Source organism: Saccostrea echinata, unplaced genomic scaffold, assembly GCF_033153115.1.
Source record: "Saccostrea echinata isolate AGI-Se365-2 ecotype Australia unplaced genomic scaffold, CSIRO_AGI_Sech_v1 ptg000052l, whole genome shotgun sequence".
NCBI lineage: Eukaryota > Metazoa > Mollusca > Bivalvia > Ostreida > Ostreidae > Saccostrea > Saccostrea echinata.
In genome coordinates this window covers 9,020,887-9,039,329 of record NW_026889801.1, presented here as the reverse complement: position 1 = coordinate 9,039,329, position 18,443 = coordinate 9,020,887, and the positions used below count along the sequence as shown (strand labels likewise).

Below are 18,443 nucleotides of genomic sequence, written 5' to 3'. Positions count from 1 at the left end.
TAGCGATAGTTTATATAAAGCTCTTATTCTAACAAATTCCAATGAAACGCCACTTTTTAACAATATCAAAGAATATTTTTTGATTTTTTTTGCCTGTATTGGACTTATCAATCAACCAATCCTCAAAGTAAATTTAGATCAATCTTAATAAGGCCTTTACTGTTTTGTTGCTCATTTTTAATGATACCAGTACACTACAGTTAATCTTTAATCATTTTATTATGCAGCATGTTCATATGGAAAGTATGGTCCCAAATGTTTGTTATCATGCTCCGATCATTGTAAAAATAATTCAATTTGCAATCCCGTTGATGGCGTTTGCTCTAAAGGCTGCACAGACGGGTGGACTGGTTTGTTTTGCAATAAAAGTAAGATTTGGACAGATATTTAAGATGTTTACAGAATGTTTATAAAGAGCATGTTTCGTGTTTACTGAATTAGAAATAGGATCATGAAATGTACGATATGTGTTACAATTCTAGGCTGTTCCCCTGGAGCATTTGGCCCGGATTGTAAATATAACTGTAGTGGACATTGCCTCAATGATTCAATCTGTAACAGCACAACAGGAAAATGTGACAAAGGGTGTAAACCAGGGTACAAGGGAGAACTTTGCAATAACAGTAATTGTTTTTTTTTTCTTTTAAAAATTCATTTTGAAATATCAAATTTCCTAATCATTTATAATACCTGAACTCAAATAGCAATCAAAAACCAATTGAAAGATAAAGTAAACAAAAGGATTGCAAACTATAGAGATAAGTCAATTCCAACCCCTTTCACACTTATGTTATCCATATTTAGGAGAAAACTTCTACTTTTGGGGTGTTTTTTTTTAACTCAGACCTGGTAAGAAATAATTATGGAGACTCTATAAGTTTGTAGCAATTGGTACTTTGGACAAAACTGTTCAGAAAAATGTAGTCCTTTCTGTCATTTAAACAACTGTAACAATACCAATGGGTACTGTGGAAATGGGTGTACAAGCGGGTATCAAGGTTCCACATGTAAAGAACGTACGTATACATTTGTCATGAAATTTTTATTGAATGCTTTCAAAATCTCGTCAAATGATAACAATAATAATTGTCGTTAAATAATAACAAAAATAATTGTTCTTTTTGCAAAAAACCTCTTCCATTATAATAAAAAAAAAGAGTGCAGCAAAGGATGGTATGGTCAGAACTGTTCTTTGAGTTGTGAGAACTGTGTTAATCAGTCTTGTAATCATATAACTGGCACCTGTCACTATGGATGTAAACCAGGATGGAGAGGAGGAAAATGTTCCCTGGGTAAATTTATTATAACTTTTGAAAGGGACTCCCACTTATCTCTTTTTTATATGGTAAAAATATTGAACATGCAAAATGTCTCTCTTATTATCCTAAGTTACGATTAATTGGGTATTACAAACTGTAATACTCGTAGATTACATGAGAAAGTATAAAAAAAAAATGATCGCCACTAATTAAAATAATTCTACACTAGTTAAATGTCTGAGGATTGATTGGGTCTGACTGACACCCACAACCTTCTCAATACGGGAAATAAAAGCCCTTCATTTGTTTTAAATTTTCTCTTATGTAAAATTGATCTTTTACATTATCTCTTATTAAAACTATCTTCTGTCCTTTTCATGACAGTTTGTACTGCAGGCCATTATGGAACAGGCTGCACGAATTCTTGTAGTCAACACTGCATAAACATGGAGTCGTGTAACCACGTGACAGGAGTTTGTAAAAATGGTTGTGCAGGTGGATATAATGGAACTAAGTGTAATTCAAGTAAGATTTATAACTTCTAAAAAGCAAATGAAAAAAACATTTCAAACTGTTTATTAACACCTTTTCTGTGTGTTTCTCTTTTAGTCTTCCACAAATTTATGAAGCCTTAATCATTTTTAGGTACATTGATTCGCTCGTACAAAAAATTTTAAACAAGTTTTTATGCAATTGATGTATTTTATATCGTATATTTAAAGATAAATTTAATTTGCCTCCATATATTACTCAAAATACATGATGCTGATTCTGGTTTTATAACAAATCATTTAAAGTGTTTAATATCTTTTACAGCATGTGCAAGTGGATATTTTGGGTCAAATTGCTCTCAAGTCTGCTCTGAGAATTGCTCTAATATATGTCATCATGTTGATGGGACCTGTACCTGCAAAACAAAACAACAGAATTCTCCAGAATGTAAACAAGGTTGATACACAAATTTATGGAATAGTCCATCGTTTGTGGTCGGATATGCATTTGCGAACGAGTTGTGGGTTTTCTATTCTGAAACCTTATTAGCGAAGTGATAGAAAACACAAATCGAGTTATATAAAATCATATCCAGAAAAAATCAGAGATTCTTTTATCACACTTTTTATATTTAGCTGATACATGTTTAATTTTATATATGAATCCACTTTATTTGAGTTCGTCACTTTAATGCAAAAACCATTGTGATCTCACAGCAGTCGACATAGTAAGGATATCATATGACCAATTTCAACTGTATAAAGAAGAAAACATGCTAGAAATATTTCTTATTACAATTTATATATGTAAATGAACATTTTATGCAATGCAATGTAAAAAAAGTTAATATATTGTTTCGAACTGCAAAAAAATACTTTTACACTACAGATTGCAAGGATACATTTTCAAATAATTTCATGTACAGTGAGATGTTTCAATTTTTTTTATTTTTATTTTTTTTTTACATGATAACAAAATAAGTTTAAACAAGAATATCAATTTTCTACATTGCCAGCACTGATAAAAAAAATATATTTTCTGATAGCAAAGTTGTTATTAAATAATTAGATGTTTTAAGGAACGTTGTTAAAGGTTTTTTTCAGTCAACCGATAGTTACATTATCTTAAATAGTTGCCATAGAGAATGAAGCAAAAGTAGGAAGTCAAACTTTTGAAAGAGCTGACGAATCTGTAACTGTGGGCTTAAGTGTTGGAACAAGTATATTCCTCATCATATTTCTAGTGTCACTGATCCTTTTTTTACGGTGAGTCAAGGTATTTCATTGATCACTTAAACATCATTAATTCATCTGCATCATCGATTTTTATCAGGATAAAAACTAAATGAATAAATTACGTTTTTGTATCTTATCACTGGTCGAAATTCATACAATATACATGTAAGTGAAAGGCAAATCAATCTCTTTTTACGTATTTAGCTAAAAATGAAGAAAATCTTGAAATCAAGATTGTATCATGGCATCGAATTATCAATTCATGTATGTGGCATTCAGAATTGTCCTTTATCTGCATTTCTTTATTTAGATATAGAAAAAAGTCACAAAATGAAAAAGTACTATTTGATTCAAAAGAAAGGACAATACTTAAAAACTTGGATATTAAACATTCATCAGCAAAGCTAGGTAATAAATGATTTCTGATTTCATTAAAAGTATGATTTACTGGAATATTGTTAATAAATACCTTGAAAAATATTCTTAAAATGTATGTGAGAATAAACTGTGGGGTGAACAACATTTTACGAATGTACTGATTATATACAAAATACAAATGAAAGAAACTAGACAAATGATATGCATATGGTGATGATATTATGTTAGATTCCAAATCTTCGAAAAAAATCAACTTGGCAGTTGTTGTCGAATCAACCATTAGTCTTGTGGACCATGGACATGCAACAGATCCAAGAGGTGGATTGATCCGCACTAAGAAAATAATATCGATGAAAAACTTGCATGTCATTATAGAAAAAATGGCATTTTGTGAAAGTGCTGGGTTTAAAAATGAATATATGGTATGTATTTATCACTTTCGATGATGTTAATCATAAGATTGGCTTTTGAACAAATGGGTTTTTCATGCATTAAATGCTTAGGGCTACATATATATAAGTAACGGTTTGCGCTATAAAAATATTCAATGTAAGAATTAAAAAGCTAAGGTCTTTTGATATAGATGACATTTATTGAGTGGTTGATTAATTTCAGGAAATTAAGAAGGGAGAACTTTTTCCTTGTTTGGAAGCCAAAAAGCCTGAAAATATGTCCAAAAACCGGTACAAAACGACATATGCCTGTGAGTTGAGTTATGTCTTCATCAAACTCTTCCTAAATATAATAAGTAGTTTATTCGCTTCAAAAATAGCTGCTTCTTTTTTTCAGATGACCATTCCCGCGTTGTTCTTTCAACATTATCAAACGGATCTGACTACATTAATGCAAACTTCATTGAGGTACCTAGTTATATTTTTCAAATTTATTTTTTTTTTCCTTCTTAAGAAACATAATTCTTTTCTTGAAATTAACGTCTAGTATCTATTTTTGTATTTGAATTTAGGATGCTCAAGGGCAAAGGGCATATATAGCAACTCAAGGTAAAAGATAAACTAAATCTAACCTCATTGCATTTCGACTAACTAGACAAACGAATGACATTGAAAACTGAAATTGCATTTAATCAACTTTTTTTGTTTCGCATTAGGTCCAAAATCAAAGACAATTACTGATTTCTGGTCTATGGTTTGGCAAGAAAAATTGAATATAATTGTGTGTTTGACGAATCTAAAGGAAGGAGAAAAGGTTTTTTTCTTATAAATGAAGATATATTATTGATTCTAAATTTCACTTGATTGCACTATGCTAGGAAAAATTAGTTACAATAAGTAGTAGCTTTTTAAAAAGCTTGCCTGAACAATCAATATGGAATATCTATGGAACGTATAAGCAAGAGAAGTGCTAAACGTTTCCATCATCAAGGAGCTACATTGTTGCGTTACTTCGGGATGACTTCATTTGTCACAGTTCGACGTAAGCCGAAAATATGATCGGCGTACATGTGAAGAGGCTAAGTGACAAATAAAGTAAACCGGCGAAAACAATTATTTATACTTAGTAATGATTAATTAATGTTGATCTCTCACTTTGTGCATTATGGTTTAACTGAAAGAAGTTAACTAATTTGAAAGACAATGCCAAAAATCTTCATGGACCTTATGATGAATTTTTATTTTAAAAAAACGGGCATTTGGTTAAGAAAAACAAACAATTAAAGAACATGGCGAAAAAAAAAGTATTCCCATTTTAATACTCGTTATACATATATATATATATATATATATATATATATATATATATATATATATATATATATATATATATATATATATATATATATATATATATATAAAATTTGCAGCTAATGTAAAAATCTAAAGCTCAAAGATGAGGTTAAAAGAACAAACTTTATTTCCATAGAAGTTATCACACCCATTCAATAGAACAATCCAAAAGAAGGCGCGAAGATAATTTACTCGTGACATTTGGCGCAAAATAATTGTGTCACCCCTTTCGTAGAAGACAAATGGACTGATCAAGTAGTTTAGAAACGCAGAAAAAATGTTACATGGACATGTCCGCATAAAGAATCGCAAAGAATAAACAGGTGCATGCAAAAAAAAAAACTGAAATAGAAACTTCATTACTTTGCATCAGTGATATGATTCTTTCTTCTTCAAACTGTATTTGTTAAAATGCAGGTAACAAATTCTTGCTTAGTTTCGGACAATGGAAATATTGATCCTTATACTGTCTGACGATCGTGGCGACAGGCAACAAAGATAACTCTGATGATGAATTCTTAGGATATAGTTATACAATATTTTATTAGATAAAATGCTCTCAATACTGGCCAAACAATGACGAACAAGTAAAGGTTGGAGAATTCACCATTTGCTCCGAACAGGAGACTGTTTATGCAGACTATGTTATCAGAACTCTTCGCTTAAGGAGAAAAAATGTGAGAATAATTATATATTAATATTTTTCAATGTTTCGAAAACTTCATTTCAAAGTAACTTTTAATTGATATGAAATACTCTGAGGTCAAATTTATCAGCAAAAATCACCAATCGAAATAAACATTTTTAATGAACAAAAACACATTTGCCTCCATCAGATCAAAACAAACCTGACGGTGATGATGTTTCATTACACAAAATGGCCAGATCACGGGGTTCCTGATCCGCTCAGCCTTGTGATATTTCATCGTCACGTGATGCGGATGTCTGATATAAGTGGTGGAAAATATACGCTTGTGCACTGCAGGCATGATCTCTCTCTCTCTCTCTCTCTCTCTCTCTCTCTCTCTATATATATATATATATATATATATATATATATCTCCTCTTAAAAACAATCTCTTTATCTAGCGCTGGTATAGGGAGAACGGGAACCTACATAGCACTGGACGCCCTCTACCGGGAAGGTGAAAAAACAGGGAAAGTTAATGTGCAAAAGTATGTAGAAATCATGAGAAAGGACAGAATGAACATGATACAGGGGAGTGTAAGTGATGATACCATATTGCTTATAGATAGATTTTTTTTATCAGTCACTGTTCTTTATCTTCATCCATTTCATTTATAAACTGTATATTCTGAAGTGGTGTTTTTATTATTTTGTAAAATATTAACACGCTCCACATGCCAAAGGTTATTCATAATAATTATAAAGATTAAAGCAAGATGTCAATTCCAAATGGTCAATGTGAGCGCATTGGAAGTATAATTATATCATTGATATATTTGTACGAAAATCATTTTTAGGAACATTGGACGAATAATTGATAATTTCGAATTCTTAATTTAAGCTGTGCTTGATATATTGAGGGGCTCGTTTTGCCACTTTAATACATGCTGCTTTGCAGGATCAGTATGAAATTGTCTATCTGGCGCTTTATGAGTCCTTTAGAGGAAAAGCAAAATGTATGTCCACCGATTCCTTTTTGCAAGAATATCAGCAACACTCCAAATATTCTAACTCTGGAGAAAATCCAAGAAAATCATCGATATCTGTTGAATTCGAGGTTAATTTTTAACTATTTCTACAACTAGTGAGGGTGTTCAGTCAATAAATGTTATATATGTAAAATACATATTCAGTTAGAAGAAATCATGTTAACGGGTTTTTGAAATAAATTTTTATTTTAAAGGAATTGAGGAATCTTAGAAAAGAGTATTCTAAAAATGATTTTGAATCAGGGCATGGAAACAGAGAGGCAAATTACACGCCATCAATTTTACCAGGTATGCACCTGTGCCGCTCTTTTTATATATTTTTTTTACGAGTTGTCCGGTAAAATCGTGGACAAGTAGTCTAGAGTGAAAAATAATCAACACTGCTTTCTAAACTTTTCACTACTCTTTAGTACACTTTTCATCAAGATACAAAACAAATTTCAAAGAGTTATATTCAGAAATAAACAAAAGATTTTCATTTACCTGAGACAGTCCGATATTTTAACAAAAGGCAAAAGTGTTAATGCCTAATGAAGCAATTCTTTCAAGAATGTATTGAATGAAAAGTACTCAGTATTTATTGAATACATATTTATGGGTATCAGGGTATTTGAAGTGATATAATTGTCTGGAATGGAGAGTAGGACTGAAATATCCTCAAGTGTATGCACAGAGCTTGAAGCAGTGCATTGGATTATATTACAGACCGTGTAGTGAATGGAAAGGAAAATACAGATAAGAACTTTGATTTCAACTGAAAAAAAAGAGAGCAAATAAACCTGATGAAGAAAGTAAATTAATTTTTAATTATGGGCATTGAGAATATCCTAAGCGACCCGTAGCAATGCTTTTTAAGGGGGGGGGGGGCTCCAAAAAAATAATCTGACCAGCAACAATAAAAAAAAACTGAAACTGTTTAAACCCGAAAATCCTTTATCCCTCTAGAAGGGGGGGGGGGGGGGTGAGGGGGGTTGAACCTTTTTATACTTTTTTGGAAAACTTTTCAAAAACAAAAAAAAAATACTGAAATTTGTCAGTGCTCAACCTTACAGGAACAAAAGGTTTGTATATGTGTATGTATGTGAGTGTAAGGGGGAGGGGGCAAAACTATACGGGCTTGTGTTATAAAGGATTGCAAGTGTAATATGGATAATATTTTAATATAACCAGAAGACGAACTTTTCTATGAAAAAAATAATAAATTTACCAGTCAACTCTGCTGTAGAAATATTAATTGGTTTCAACCCAGAAAAGGGAATTTCTGAATTTTTAACACTGAATGAAAACATCACTTGAAGTCAAACATGTTTATTAAAATTTCATTTTCCAGTTCTGTATGATCAGTAAATAATATTCTGTTTAACAAATTTTTTGTCCGGGGGGGTTGGGGGTTATACGCTACCACTTACCCTTCTTTGATTACACTGCAATGTGCCTGTTAAAAGTGGGGGATAAACCTACGCCCCAATGTTTAATGCCTTTATTATGTCTATCTTTGCAAAAAAAGTGGGGGGAGGGGGGCTAACCCCCCCCCCCGGTTCTTACGCCTATGCATGTATTTTGTTTACTAGGGATCGATTTAGCATGAATTGAAACACTTAGAACATGCAGGATCAAATTATTGTTTTAATTGTAGTTGAGGAATTCAGATGTTATTTGGACTACGTGAAAAATAGAGGAACATACTATAACGCTGTTCTTCTCAAGGTTTTGCAAGATTGTACAAAATTTACATCTTTTGCTTAACAAATAAATAAAACCAATTTGAAATACAAAACATAATTTTTCAAAATACTATCATTAAAAATATAATTTCATTGGGATTTTTTAGTCTATAACTAGCAATGATATCCTGATCAGCGCACAGTACCCCCTTCCTGACTACACGGAAGACTTTCTCAGATTACTGACAGACTTTGATGTCCGTATTGCTGTATTCTTATCTCCTCTAAGAGATATTTCCTCAGTACGTGTTATCACTTACAATATCATCACTCAGAAAATCTGAATTTTTATTTTTATTCTATCTTTATTCATTGATATTAAAATTGTGCTTATATAATTACGTTTTTTCCAAAGAAATAAGTAAATAACCATTATTGATTAAGCTAAACCATTGGTTACTATGTGCAAGTGTACTGTTTTCTTAATTTATATGAAATTAAACTGCATATTTCTAGTCTACCCTGTGGCTTCCATTTAAAAAAGAGACAAAAACATTGGGTTCGTTCACTGTAAGATTTGCAGAATCTTCAAATTCAAACAACATTAACACCACAGAAGTTTTGTTGAAGCGAGAGGTTTGTTAAAACATCACAATATTACTGACATACTGTTTTACAAAATTAGATGTACACGTATAAGTGGGTGCGTTATATTTTCAGGGAAGTGGAGATATCAAGAGATTGGCTATACTTGAGTGCAGGGCGTGGAAAGAAGGCTTGTCTTTCGACCGCAGGGCGTTACTTGACGCGATAAAGGAAACTAAAATTGAAAAAATCCTGACTGGAAGAAGAATTCTAATCTTGTCGAAGTATAAATAGGATATTAATTAGATTAATTATTCGTTATAAAAAATGGAATAATAACATTCTGTGCACAATTTATATATCAAACTTATCTTTTTCAGTGACGGTGTCAAACGCTGCGGTCCATTCTGTATTGTTTACAACTGCCTCGAGCAAATATCGAAATTGATATATTTACAAATACACGTTTGCTTCAAATTCGGAGACCAGAATTTATCTCCACATTGGTAGGAAAAATACAAAAGATGTAAAGCAAAGTAAAAAATGAATTAAAGATGGGCACCAATTAGAACTTTATCGCTAATTATTATTTTAATCACGATAGTTTCTTTTAATCCCTATTTAATTATTATTGTAGGATGAATACCAGTTTTGCTATGATGTTTTAGCTGAATATCTACAGAATGATACAGTTTACGCTAATTGCTAAATGGAACTAGCTGTAATGGCTACATAGTCATACAAAGTCACAATTATACAAAAATCTTTGATACTTTGAGATTATAGAAATTTCCAAATTATGTATTTTGATGCGTGTGTGCAAAAAGATGAATTTGATTTAATTTATGCATAATTTTATTCACAAAAAGTGGACAGCAGACATAGCCTATTTTAACCCTCTCCCTAGTGCAAATATAGTTTAATGATTGCTGTATAAACACAATCTGTAAAATAAAGACTTAACCAGATTTAGCCACTAATCACAAATATATTTCCTATATTTGTTTGTAATGTATAGAAGCAATACATCATTTATTCAAAATTTAGTCATCTACGGACAAAATAAACAGAATAATTACTTTTATGTACATGTATTCCAGGTTCTTCCAATTATATGTTAACAATCATTTATGTATTTCGATATAGTTTTTATCTTTTTTTTATTTGAATTCATTTATTAGGTTTCTTGGAGAATAACTTAAAAGTGTTTAAAATATTGTATATTACTAATATGTTTGTATATTTAATTAATGTTTCTTTGTATACAGCACACCAAACAGAATGATAAGTAACTCAAGAGGGAGATTCTTAATTATTAAGAAAATCCATCTTTCACACTGGGAAGTCTTCATTTATATACTTCTTTTCTGCCTTTGTTTTATTCATTTGCACTGTTCTTTTAGTTATCAGGGACACAAAGCCTAAAACAAACAGACAAGGAAATTGTTTTGTTTACACCAATTGTTTATTTTCTTCCTTGTCCATCTTATGCAATACTAAAACTTAAGCATTTTAGGGAAGTAGAGAGACTACCAATCAACAAAACAGAAGGAAATACACTCATAATTTTAATACTGTATTTCTTTTCAAGTATTATTTCCTTCCATTGACCCTATGCAGTGACAAATATAAATCACGGAACAACCGTAATTTAGAAAACGCCTATGATTGACATTGGTTTTAAAATACCATTGGTACCTCGATAAATACGATAAAAAGGGCAGGTTAACTACATGTTCCTCGATCAATGCGAAAAAATACAGGTCAACTTTCTTCCTTATACTTTACAACTATCCTACATGTTAATAAATATGAAGATACAATGAAATGATAAAATGTGATTCGTTGGAAAAAAAATGTGTTATTTTTCTGCTTTGTTTGTTGATCCAATAAATGTGTTGCTTTCTCGTCTGACGACATAGGTACTACTTGTACGTAGTGTTTTTTATTTTTAGATGCACATTGTAATTTGTCAAGAAATCTTCTGTTTATTCCAACATTTCTTATACCTTTAAAGTAGATTATGTGCATGTAAATCATTTTCGTTCTTCAATAAAATGTAGCAGAATTTAAAGAATTTCAAGAATCATATCATGTAATTCAAAACGCATTGAAGATTTATATTGAGGTTTATATTGAGATTTTCAACTCCACTGAGATATTTTTAATCGGCTTATGTCAATCAACCATAGTAAACCGGCATTCTAAAATGATTCTTTAGTTAAGAACATTCGATATTTCTCATGAAAATACAAATGTTCCTCCAAAGAAATAGAGATATATAGCTGGGTTATTGTTAAAAGAGCAATTGTCGAATCTTGATCGAAGGGACCTTAATTCCTATTTGAAAATAGGGAAACTGACACAGGAAAATTTCTCATGTGTACAATGAACATGCTTATTGGCAGATATAAAAAAAAAACAGATTATGAATTACGAAATTAAATAGAATAACCTAAAAGCTTTTCAATTCCCAGGAAAAGTATTCATGACTAAGTGTACTTTATTACTTCATCAAAAAAAAATTCGTTTTATTTTTAAACTAGTCCATGTACGTTGTAAATAAACGATTTATATTATAAGTATAATGACATTTTTATAGAATAAGCATTCTGAGAGTATCGCATTAGCAATACTAGTTCCCTACCGGCAAATGTAATCTGGTTCCCATTAAAAATTGAAAATGCCATAATTTCGTTAAAAAAATCCTTGAAGCGAAACGGAATACAATCTTGCTCTGTAACTCAACAAGATACATGTACACTCATGTACCTTAAATCAGTTCATTATCTGCAAGCGTTTGAAAAAATAGTGCGGAAAACCAAGTGGACGGACAGACTCAGAGGAAACCTACAGTTACCTCTGATTTCACCGGTGGGGACTAATAAATAATTGATTATGTAAAGAACAAATTGTAAAGATTGAATTGCATTCTTATGTGAAATATGTTTGAATGCAACTGACATAATAAACCTTTGCAACAAGATAAGCCTCTACAGACAATAGCCTGTCACCCTGCTCTTTGCTGTAACCATAGCAATTAAGCAGTATTCAGATGGCTATATTTTGGTTTTAAAACTGATTTTATTAATTTAAAAATGTTCAACTAAAATTGCAAAAACAGTAATTTGTGTTTTATATTACTTTTTTGTTGAATAAGTGGTGACTAAAAATTTGTAAAAGAATCTTGAGTGTATATTGTGGAGAAAGTATAAAACAGTTTTCAAGATACACTAGAAATTAAAGTCATATACAAAATTTTATAGTTTGTTAACATTCTGCGGGAAGAATATTTACATATATAATCAATAATCGCGAATGCTTCTTTTATAAGCTGAACAATTAAGAATTATTTGTAGAAGAATTAGTGATCTACCTGTGAATTTTGTTTTCAAAGTACATGTATTTTAATTGATCAAATGTAAGCCACTGACACTAAAAAGTAGGTATTTGTAAGCCCCTAACTTCTAAACAAAACCTGCGAATATTTCAACCCTCACTTCAAAATCCTCTTTTTTTTAAGCAGGAGCTAATTTGTCTGCAAAATGATTGGTGGTGTCATATAGATGTGCTTTAAATTGTCGGAGATTTCATTTTCATCTTGGGGCAAAATAGCTTTTGTAAAACGACGTTTGTTCTTTTTTTCCCCTTACCCAAACCTGGTTCTCAGCACTCCTTTTATCTTTAATGCAGCAATAATCTCTTGTTTTTGAATAAGATTAGTCGTATCCTGTAACGGAAATTTCTGTTGAATCCGGTTTTGCTACTAAGGGGTCAAAAATTTATAATAATTTCTTTAAATAAATCTTCCAAAAATTTCTTTTAAGCAAATTTTTGCTTAACAAACATCTGCTATTTCAAAATGGTAATGAATGTTTGATATTTATTCTTTAAAAAAGAGATCTATTTCTTTATAGTCTCCTGAATGTTCCCATTTATTGAGAAAATCTTATACAGCTGTCGACTCCTTAAGTTCACTATTGCGTGCAGTATTATTTATGCATATGGTGCACACGGATCATTTCAGTTCAAATGCTGTAATATATATAACATGCAAAACATTTTTTTGCGTTAAGATACAACAATATTATGAAAGTATGATGGATGTAAAGATATTGATCCTAATTCTTGTTATGCTTTGTATGGTTGCCTTTCAATGCACTGCTAGCTGTTGTGTATACTGTTCAGGATGTAGATACGACAGAAGTCAGTGCGGAGGTTAGTGTTATCTGTAATGCTCACAGGAGCTTTGGAATTCATTTGTGATTTTTTTTAAATTTTAATTATGAAGTTCTTCAACAATACATTATATTTATCGTAGGTAAATATGAAAGAAATCTGATGGGTGAAAGATTTTATCACATATTTGGTATAAATACTTTTTTTTAAATTATAATTTATTTTGTCAGATTTCAATGAAAAGGCCAAAATTATTTATCTAAAATTTTACTTATAATTGAAATAATTGAAATATTACTAGAAACATCTATTGATATTTCCGAATTGCTTTGCTTTTTTGTCTTTCTATTCCTACTTAATTATATTTGTTTGTTCTTGCAGTTTGCATACATGAGTTATTTTTTAGGTTACAATCATTATTGAGACTGAAGTTTTTCGTTAATGATCATTTATTACCATTCAGAACAAGCTAAGCTTGGAGTAGCATTTTACGCATACATTTCCAAAACCTTCGCCATACGCACAGCCAGCTCCACCTTTGCATTTGATGTAGTAATGGAAATGGATACAACCCCAAAACAGGGATTTTTACAGCACCAAGCTCCGGAGATTATGGATTTTCATGGACGATGATGGTCGCTGGAACACATATTGCTGGGACCAAAGGTCATTATGGTGAAGTAAGAACCTATATTTTGCAAATGAAATATCCAGAGGAACACTTCATGCTGATACTGAAAAGTACGGAGATGACGCAACATCAACTTGATTTGTCATTTTGAACCTAGACAAAGACGATGCCGTCAAAATATCGAAAGCTTGGATAGGAGAGGGGTCGGCCTGCAGTAATGAGCAGGAAGGAAGGTGGACATTCTCTGGTTTCAAAATTGCTTAGATGTAAAACTGAATTTAAAAAAGATATTTGTTACTATTGTTTTAGTGAGTATATCGTAACAAAAATTGAATAAAATAAGAATGTAACATATTTTGGTGTATTTGCACTATTCGGCTGAGAGAGATAACAGCGAAGTTCTGAAAATAAAAATAAACATAGAAGCTGGTCACTAGGGTTTGACATTTTAGCCTGTTCGGTTCTAAGAAAATGATGCATTAAATTGGAATGCGGTTTGTTACTTGTTTATTGAAAAATGTATTTGGTAAGGAGAAAAGAGCAACCAATAGTATTGAGGTGACCAGAGGTCAGTTGTTAGTATAAATTAGCTACAACAAAGAATATTTAAAGATTATGCAAAAGATAGAAAATGATTTTTAAAGTGCATTAGGAAATTAAAGAGTGTTGGAGGACAGAATAATGGTAATTGAAATTCAAATTAAAATTTAAAGTAATTATGGCAAATTTCGAGGGAGTTACAAATATGTAGATGTAAAACTACAAGGGTACACCTGGTATAAAATGAGCGGACGGGCAGACGTTGTTCAGTCAGAAACTGGATTGTGTCTGTCTCTGCTTGCATTTTATACAGGTTGGGTAGCAGTGCCACTCCTTAACACCTGTGAGCCGCTCTGGTGAGGAAAGGTCCTCAGATCTTGAGGGAAATTGGAATTGTAATATTCCAGGGTCATTTCGCAGAAATAAAAAGTTGACTTGGGTCACTCAGACCAAGCTCAAGGATTATAAGAGTTATTCCACTTGGTGTGTCCTCTCACTTGCATAGCCAAAGATCCCGGGTTATACAAACAAAATGGATGATCGGCCCAATGTCATTCGGGACTCTGCCTCCTCAAACTTCATTGGTTGAGGTATAGAAGGGTTATTGTAGGCTGGAGTCCGGAATGAGGTTGACCCGGTTATGATAAGTATCATTTAATTACGGGTAAGTCAATAGCATACTTGTGTGTGTTTTGAAAAGGAATTTTTAGCATATTGTATCCAGCAAATATTTCTCTTCAGTTAAGGAGTCTTAAATATTAAATATGAAAGGAAAAAAAAAACGGACAAAATTATTGATGCAAGGATTGGTATATACGATTGTTCCAACGTCTGTTGAAAAAAAGGCGGAATATTACCCAAAAATTGCAACTAAAAATCGGCAAATGCCATTTAAATCTTACCAAAAGGTAATTAATAATCAGTATTTCTAAGAGAGAAATACATATTTTTAAGATTGTATCTACCTTTTCTCCCATTTCTTAATATCTGTTAATTATCACGAATTTCATTACATTTAATTTGGATAGGTTAATGAAACAGAGTTTCTTTTGATTAAAAAAAAAGTCGCATGGAGATATCAGGCGGCGCATGATTCTATAAACAAATATTTTGAACTTGAAATCACTCTTACAGAAAGGTATAAGTCACAAATGTCTGATATACCTCTATATCAAATGTTTTCTGACCCTTTAATGACAGAACCGGATTTTCATGGTTTCTTAAAAAAAGACCAACCGAAAGATAGGGACAAAAATGATCAAAGTGACAGTGCAACTTCCTGCGGGGAGACAAGCGAATAACCAACAGAATTTTGATCGCTTATTATTGGATACATGCAAATGAATATACTTTCTTCATATATTTTGATGTTTAATTTAATCATAAAAATAATATTTTACATTTTGATTTAAATATCTCTAGATGAATTAGAGAATTAGATCGTCTATTTTTTTCTCAAAAAAAAAAAAAAACGAACCAATGACACTATTTTTCTTGACGACGGAGGTTGCCAAAATTCTAACTGATTACCAAAATGAATAGGAAGCATTGTTTTTTCGAGTTCAATACAAAAAGTAACAAAGGTAACATAAATATTATGTCTCTTGCCTTTAAAACAAATGGCATATGGAGATAAGTATTCAAGCTCAAATTCCATTTAAACAATGCAAATCTGGATCAGAGAAAACAAGGAATTCCAAAAACATCAAAGGTGGGATCAGGTCAATGGAGAAGTGAGCATCCTCTGCCGACCGGTCACATCAGCCGTGTGTTCCTTGTCCTGATCGAGCAAAACGGAAAAAATTCACAGACAACTCAGTGTGTAAATACTGGCCTAACAATTAATATGAAAAAAGTCAGTAATTGATTTAATGAAAGGTAATATATGCTGACAAGGTCATTGTGCCGACCATAAAACTTGCGAAATGACGACATCAAACGAGACTGTTGATATTCTTGTTCCATCAACATGTTTGTCATAGCTTGCCTCTTTTCAGAAAGTGTTCATACGTAGAGCATGCTCTTACGTATCGAATTATCTGAGAGACATAAACCCCATATGCAGGTGATAAGGGTATACTGCTACATAATAAAAGGGAAGTCGACGGTGAAAATTTGAAGTCATCACGTTTATCATAAAGCTTTGAGAGAAATAGCCATCTACCTAATTCCTTCCGAGAAAAGAACTGAAAAAAATAACGTGTAAACTTGAAAATAAAGAAGAAAAAATTCAGCAGCACGTACATGCAATTAGCACAGTCCGGCAACACAATAATAACAAAAGGTATTAACTCTTTTTCCCAACATTTCATAATTCCATGAGTTATATATCTTTATTATAATAATTATGAAATACGTAAGAAAAAGAAATTTATTAGGGAACAAGTCTTCATTCATTTGCTATCTAAAACGATTTTGTTAGGACTTATTTCCGTTGGTTTCAAAATAACAATATATTGGATATTTTACAAATATAACCCTTTCATGAGGTCGATCCTTAGATATATCGACTTCACAAAAAAGCATATCGACCGAGCATGAAGCGCAAGGTCGATATGCTTTTTATTTGTAAAGATTTTTTAAAGAAAGTTTGTTAAAAAATAAAGAAAAAAGTACCAGTCCAACCTAGTATTCACTGTTTAACCACATTAACTTGAAAAGAATTTTGATTGGCTTGAATAGCATGCTTCTTACTATTTTGTTCACAGATTGGTAGTTGTGGAATTTTTTTAATGTTCTATCACTGTTCGTAATCTTCAAATATTTCATTACAACTTTCACCTTAAATATCATTCTGAATGACATCACGTGTAATCATTGAAATCGAAGGATTCTTTTTCGGGGGTGGGGGTGGGGGGGTTATGATGTTACTTTTGAAAAAAAATATAACACATAGTTTGTTAAAACGGTAAGATATGAAAAAAGATGATGACAATATAAATCAGTTTCAATAAATCCCATGAACAGCTTTTTCTTCATTATAATTGTTTTATTGCTTGCACTTGTAAATTGGACAAAAACCCTTTGGAACAGATGCTCTCCTCATGAAAAATATAAAACGACGAAGTTTACATAAGAAAACAACATTTTTACGTTTTTTTATAATACTGATTGTAAATCGACATGAAAGGAAGACTGGTAGGTCTATCTGTTGTTCTACCAATGTTGCTTGTTCCTCTCTCTGTAGCTAACAGTTCTAAGTCATATTCATAAGATAGCTGTGGAAGAAATAAACTGCAGAGCAGGTCAGTTTAATGTGTTCACAGTTTAGATAGAGTTTTAATTTGATTGTGACAAAATAAGATTGTTTAAATTTGTAGATTTTTTTTCAATGTCCCGAGCATTAATATCAGGAAATCTAAGAAGAATTGGTTATCACACTTTTACCAGCGTTTATCATTTAACATTATATTCGAGGGGTTATCGAAAATTCGTTGACCGGAGCCAAAGATTTAAAACCAGGTAGTCAATGAATTTTTCCCCTTTATTTAGCTTTATCTTTTCAATTTTGAGAATAAACTATAAAACATAGCTTTCATTTTTATAGTAAAAAAAAATTAGTCAATGTTTTTGCAAGCAATGCACAACATCAAAATTATACTTATTGTTTGGGCATTCTATATAAAAATTATAATATTATTTCATTGAAGCATTGAACTTCGTAATAAATGCAAATTTACGGAACAGTTGTGTCATACCACTCTAATAAAAAAATGTTTACTGCCTGATTGATGCTGTTATTAAAGACTTTGGGACCGCTGTGGGACTGCTGTGGGACTGCTCTGGGACCGCTGTGGGACTGCTCTGGGACTGCTGTGGGACTGCTCTGGGACTGCTCTAGAAAGCAGACCCAGCAGTCCCAGCAGTCCCTGGGACTGCTTTCTGGGACTGCTTTGTTCACTCATGCATGAAAAAGGTTCTGAGTGACATGATAGCTCCGCCCCTTGTGTATTCTGAATTTGCAGGCTCCCTGTTGTTTTGTTTACTTTCAGCAGAGAGGTGTTTAAGATAAAGAATAAAAAAAAAACCAAGGATTTTTTTAACAACATTTTAATAAG

At 31.8% G+C, this 18,443-nt stretch overlaps 1 protein-coding gene across 1 annotated transcript; it reads left to right on the top strand.

Moving 5' to 3' along the window:
• The first annotated feature begins 311 nt into the window (after positions 1–311).
• On the top strand, positions 312–9,754 carry LOC133204330 (receptor-type tyrosine-protein phosphatase alpha-like). Its single transcript, XM_061340055.1, has 20 exons — positions 312–350; positions 483–623; positions 2,076–2,238; positions 2,884–2,970; positions 3,593–3,786; positions 3,980–4,067; positions 4,154–4,224; positions 4,329–4,365; positions 4,473–4,570; positions 5,658–5,786; positions 5,946–6,094; positions 6,199–6,334; positions 6,696–6,854; positions 6,981–7,074; positions 8,423–8,493; positions 8,618–8,752; positions 8,967–9,086; positions 9,171–9,319; positions 9,416–9,541; positions 9,673–9,754. Exons 1-20 carry the CDS (start codon positions 312–314, stop codon positions 9,701–9,703), a joined length of 2,217 nt encoding a protein of 738 aa, XP_061196039.1. The 3' UTR covers positions 9,704–9,754.
• Positions 9,755–18,443: the final 8,689 nt, after the last annotated feature.

Excerpts from the sequence above, each read along its gene's own strand:
- LOC133204330 (XM_061340055.1), top strand. The coding sequence starts at position 312 with ATGGCGTTTGCTCTAAAGGCTGCACAGACGGGTGGACTG. Across the intron at positions 4,571-5,657 it reads ATCTAAAGGAAGGAGAAAAG|ATAAAATGCTCTCAATACTG; the intron begins GTTTTTTTCTTA and ends ATATTTTATTAG. Across the intron at positions 8,753-8,966 it reads CTCTAAGAGATATTTCCTCA|TCTACCCTGTGGCTTCCATT; the intron begins GTACGTGTTATC and ends GCATATTTCTAG.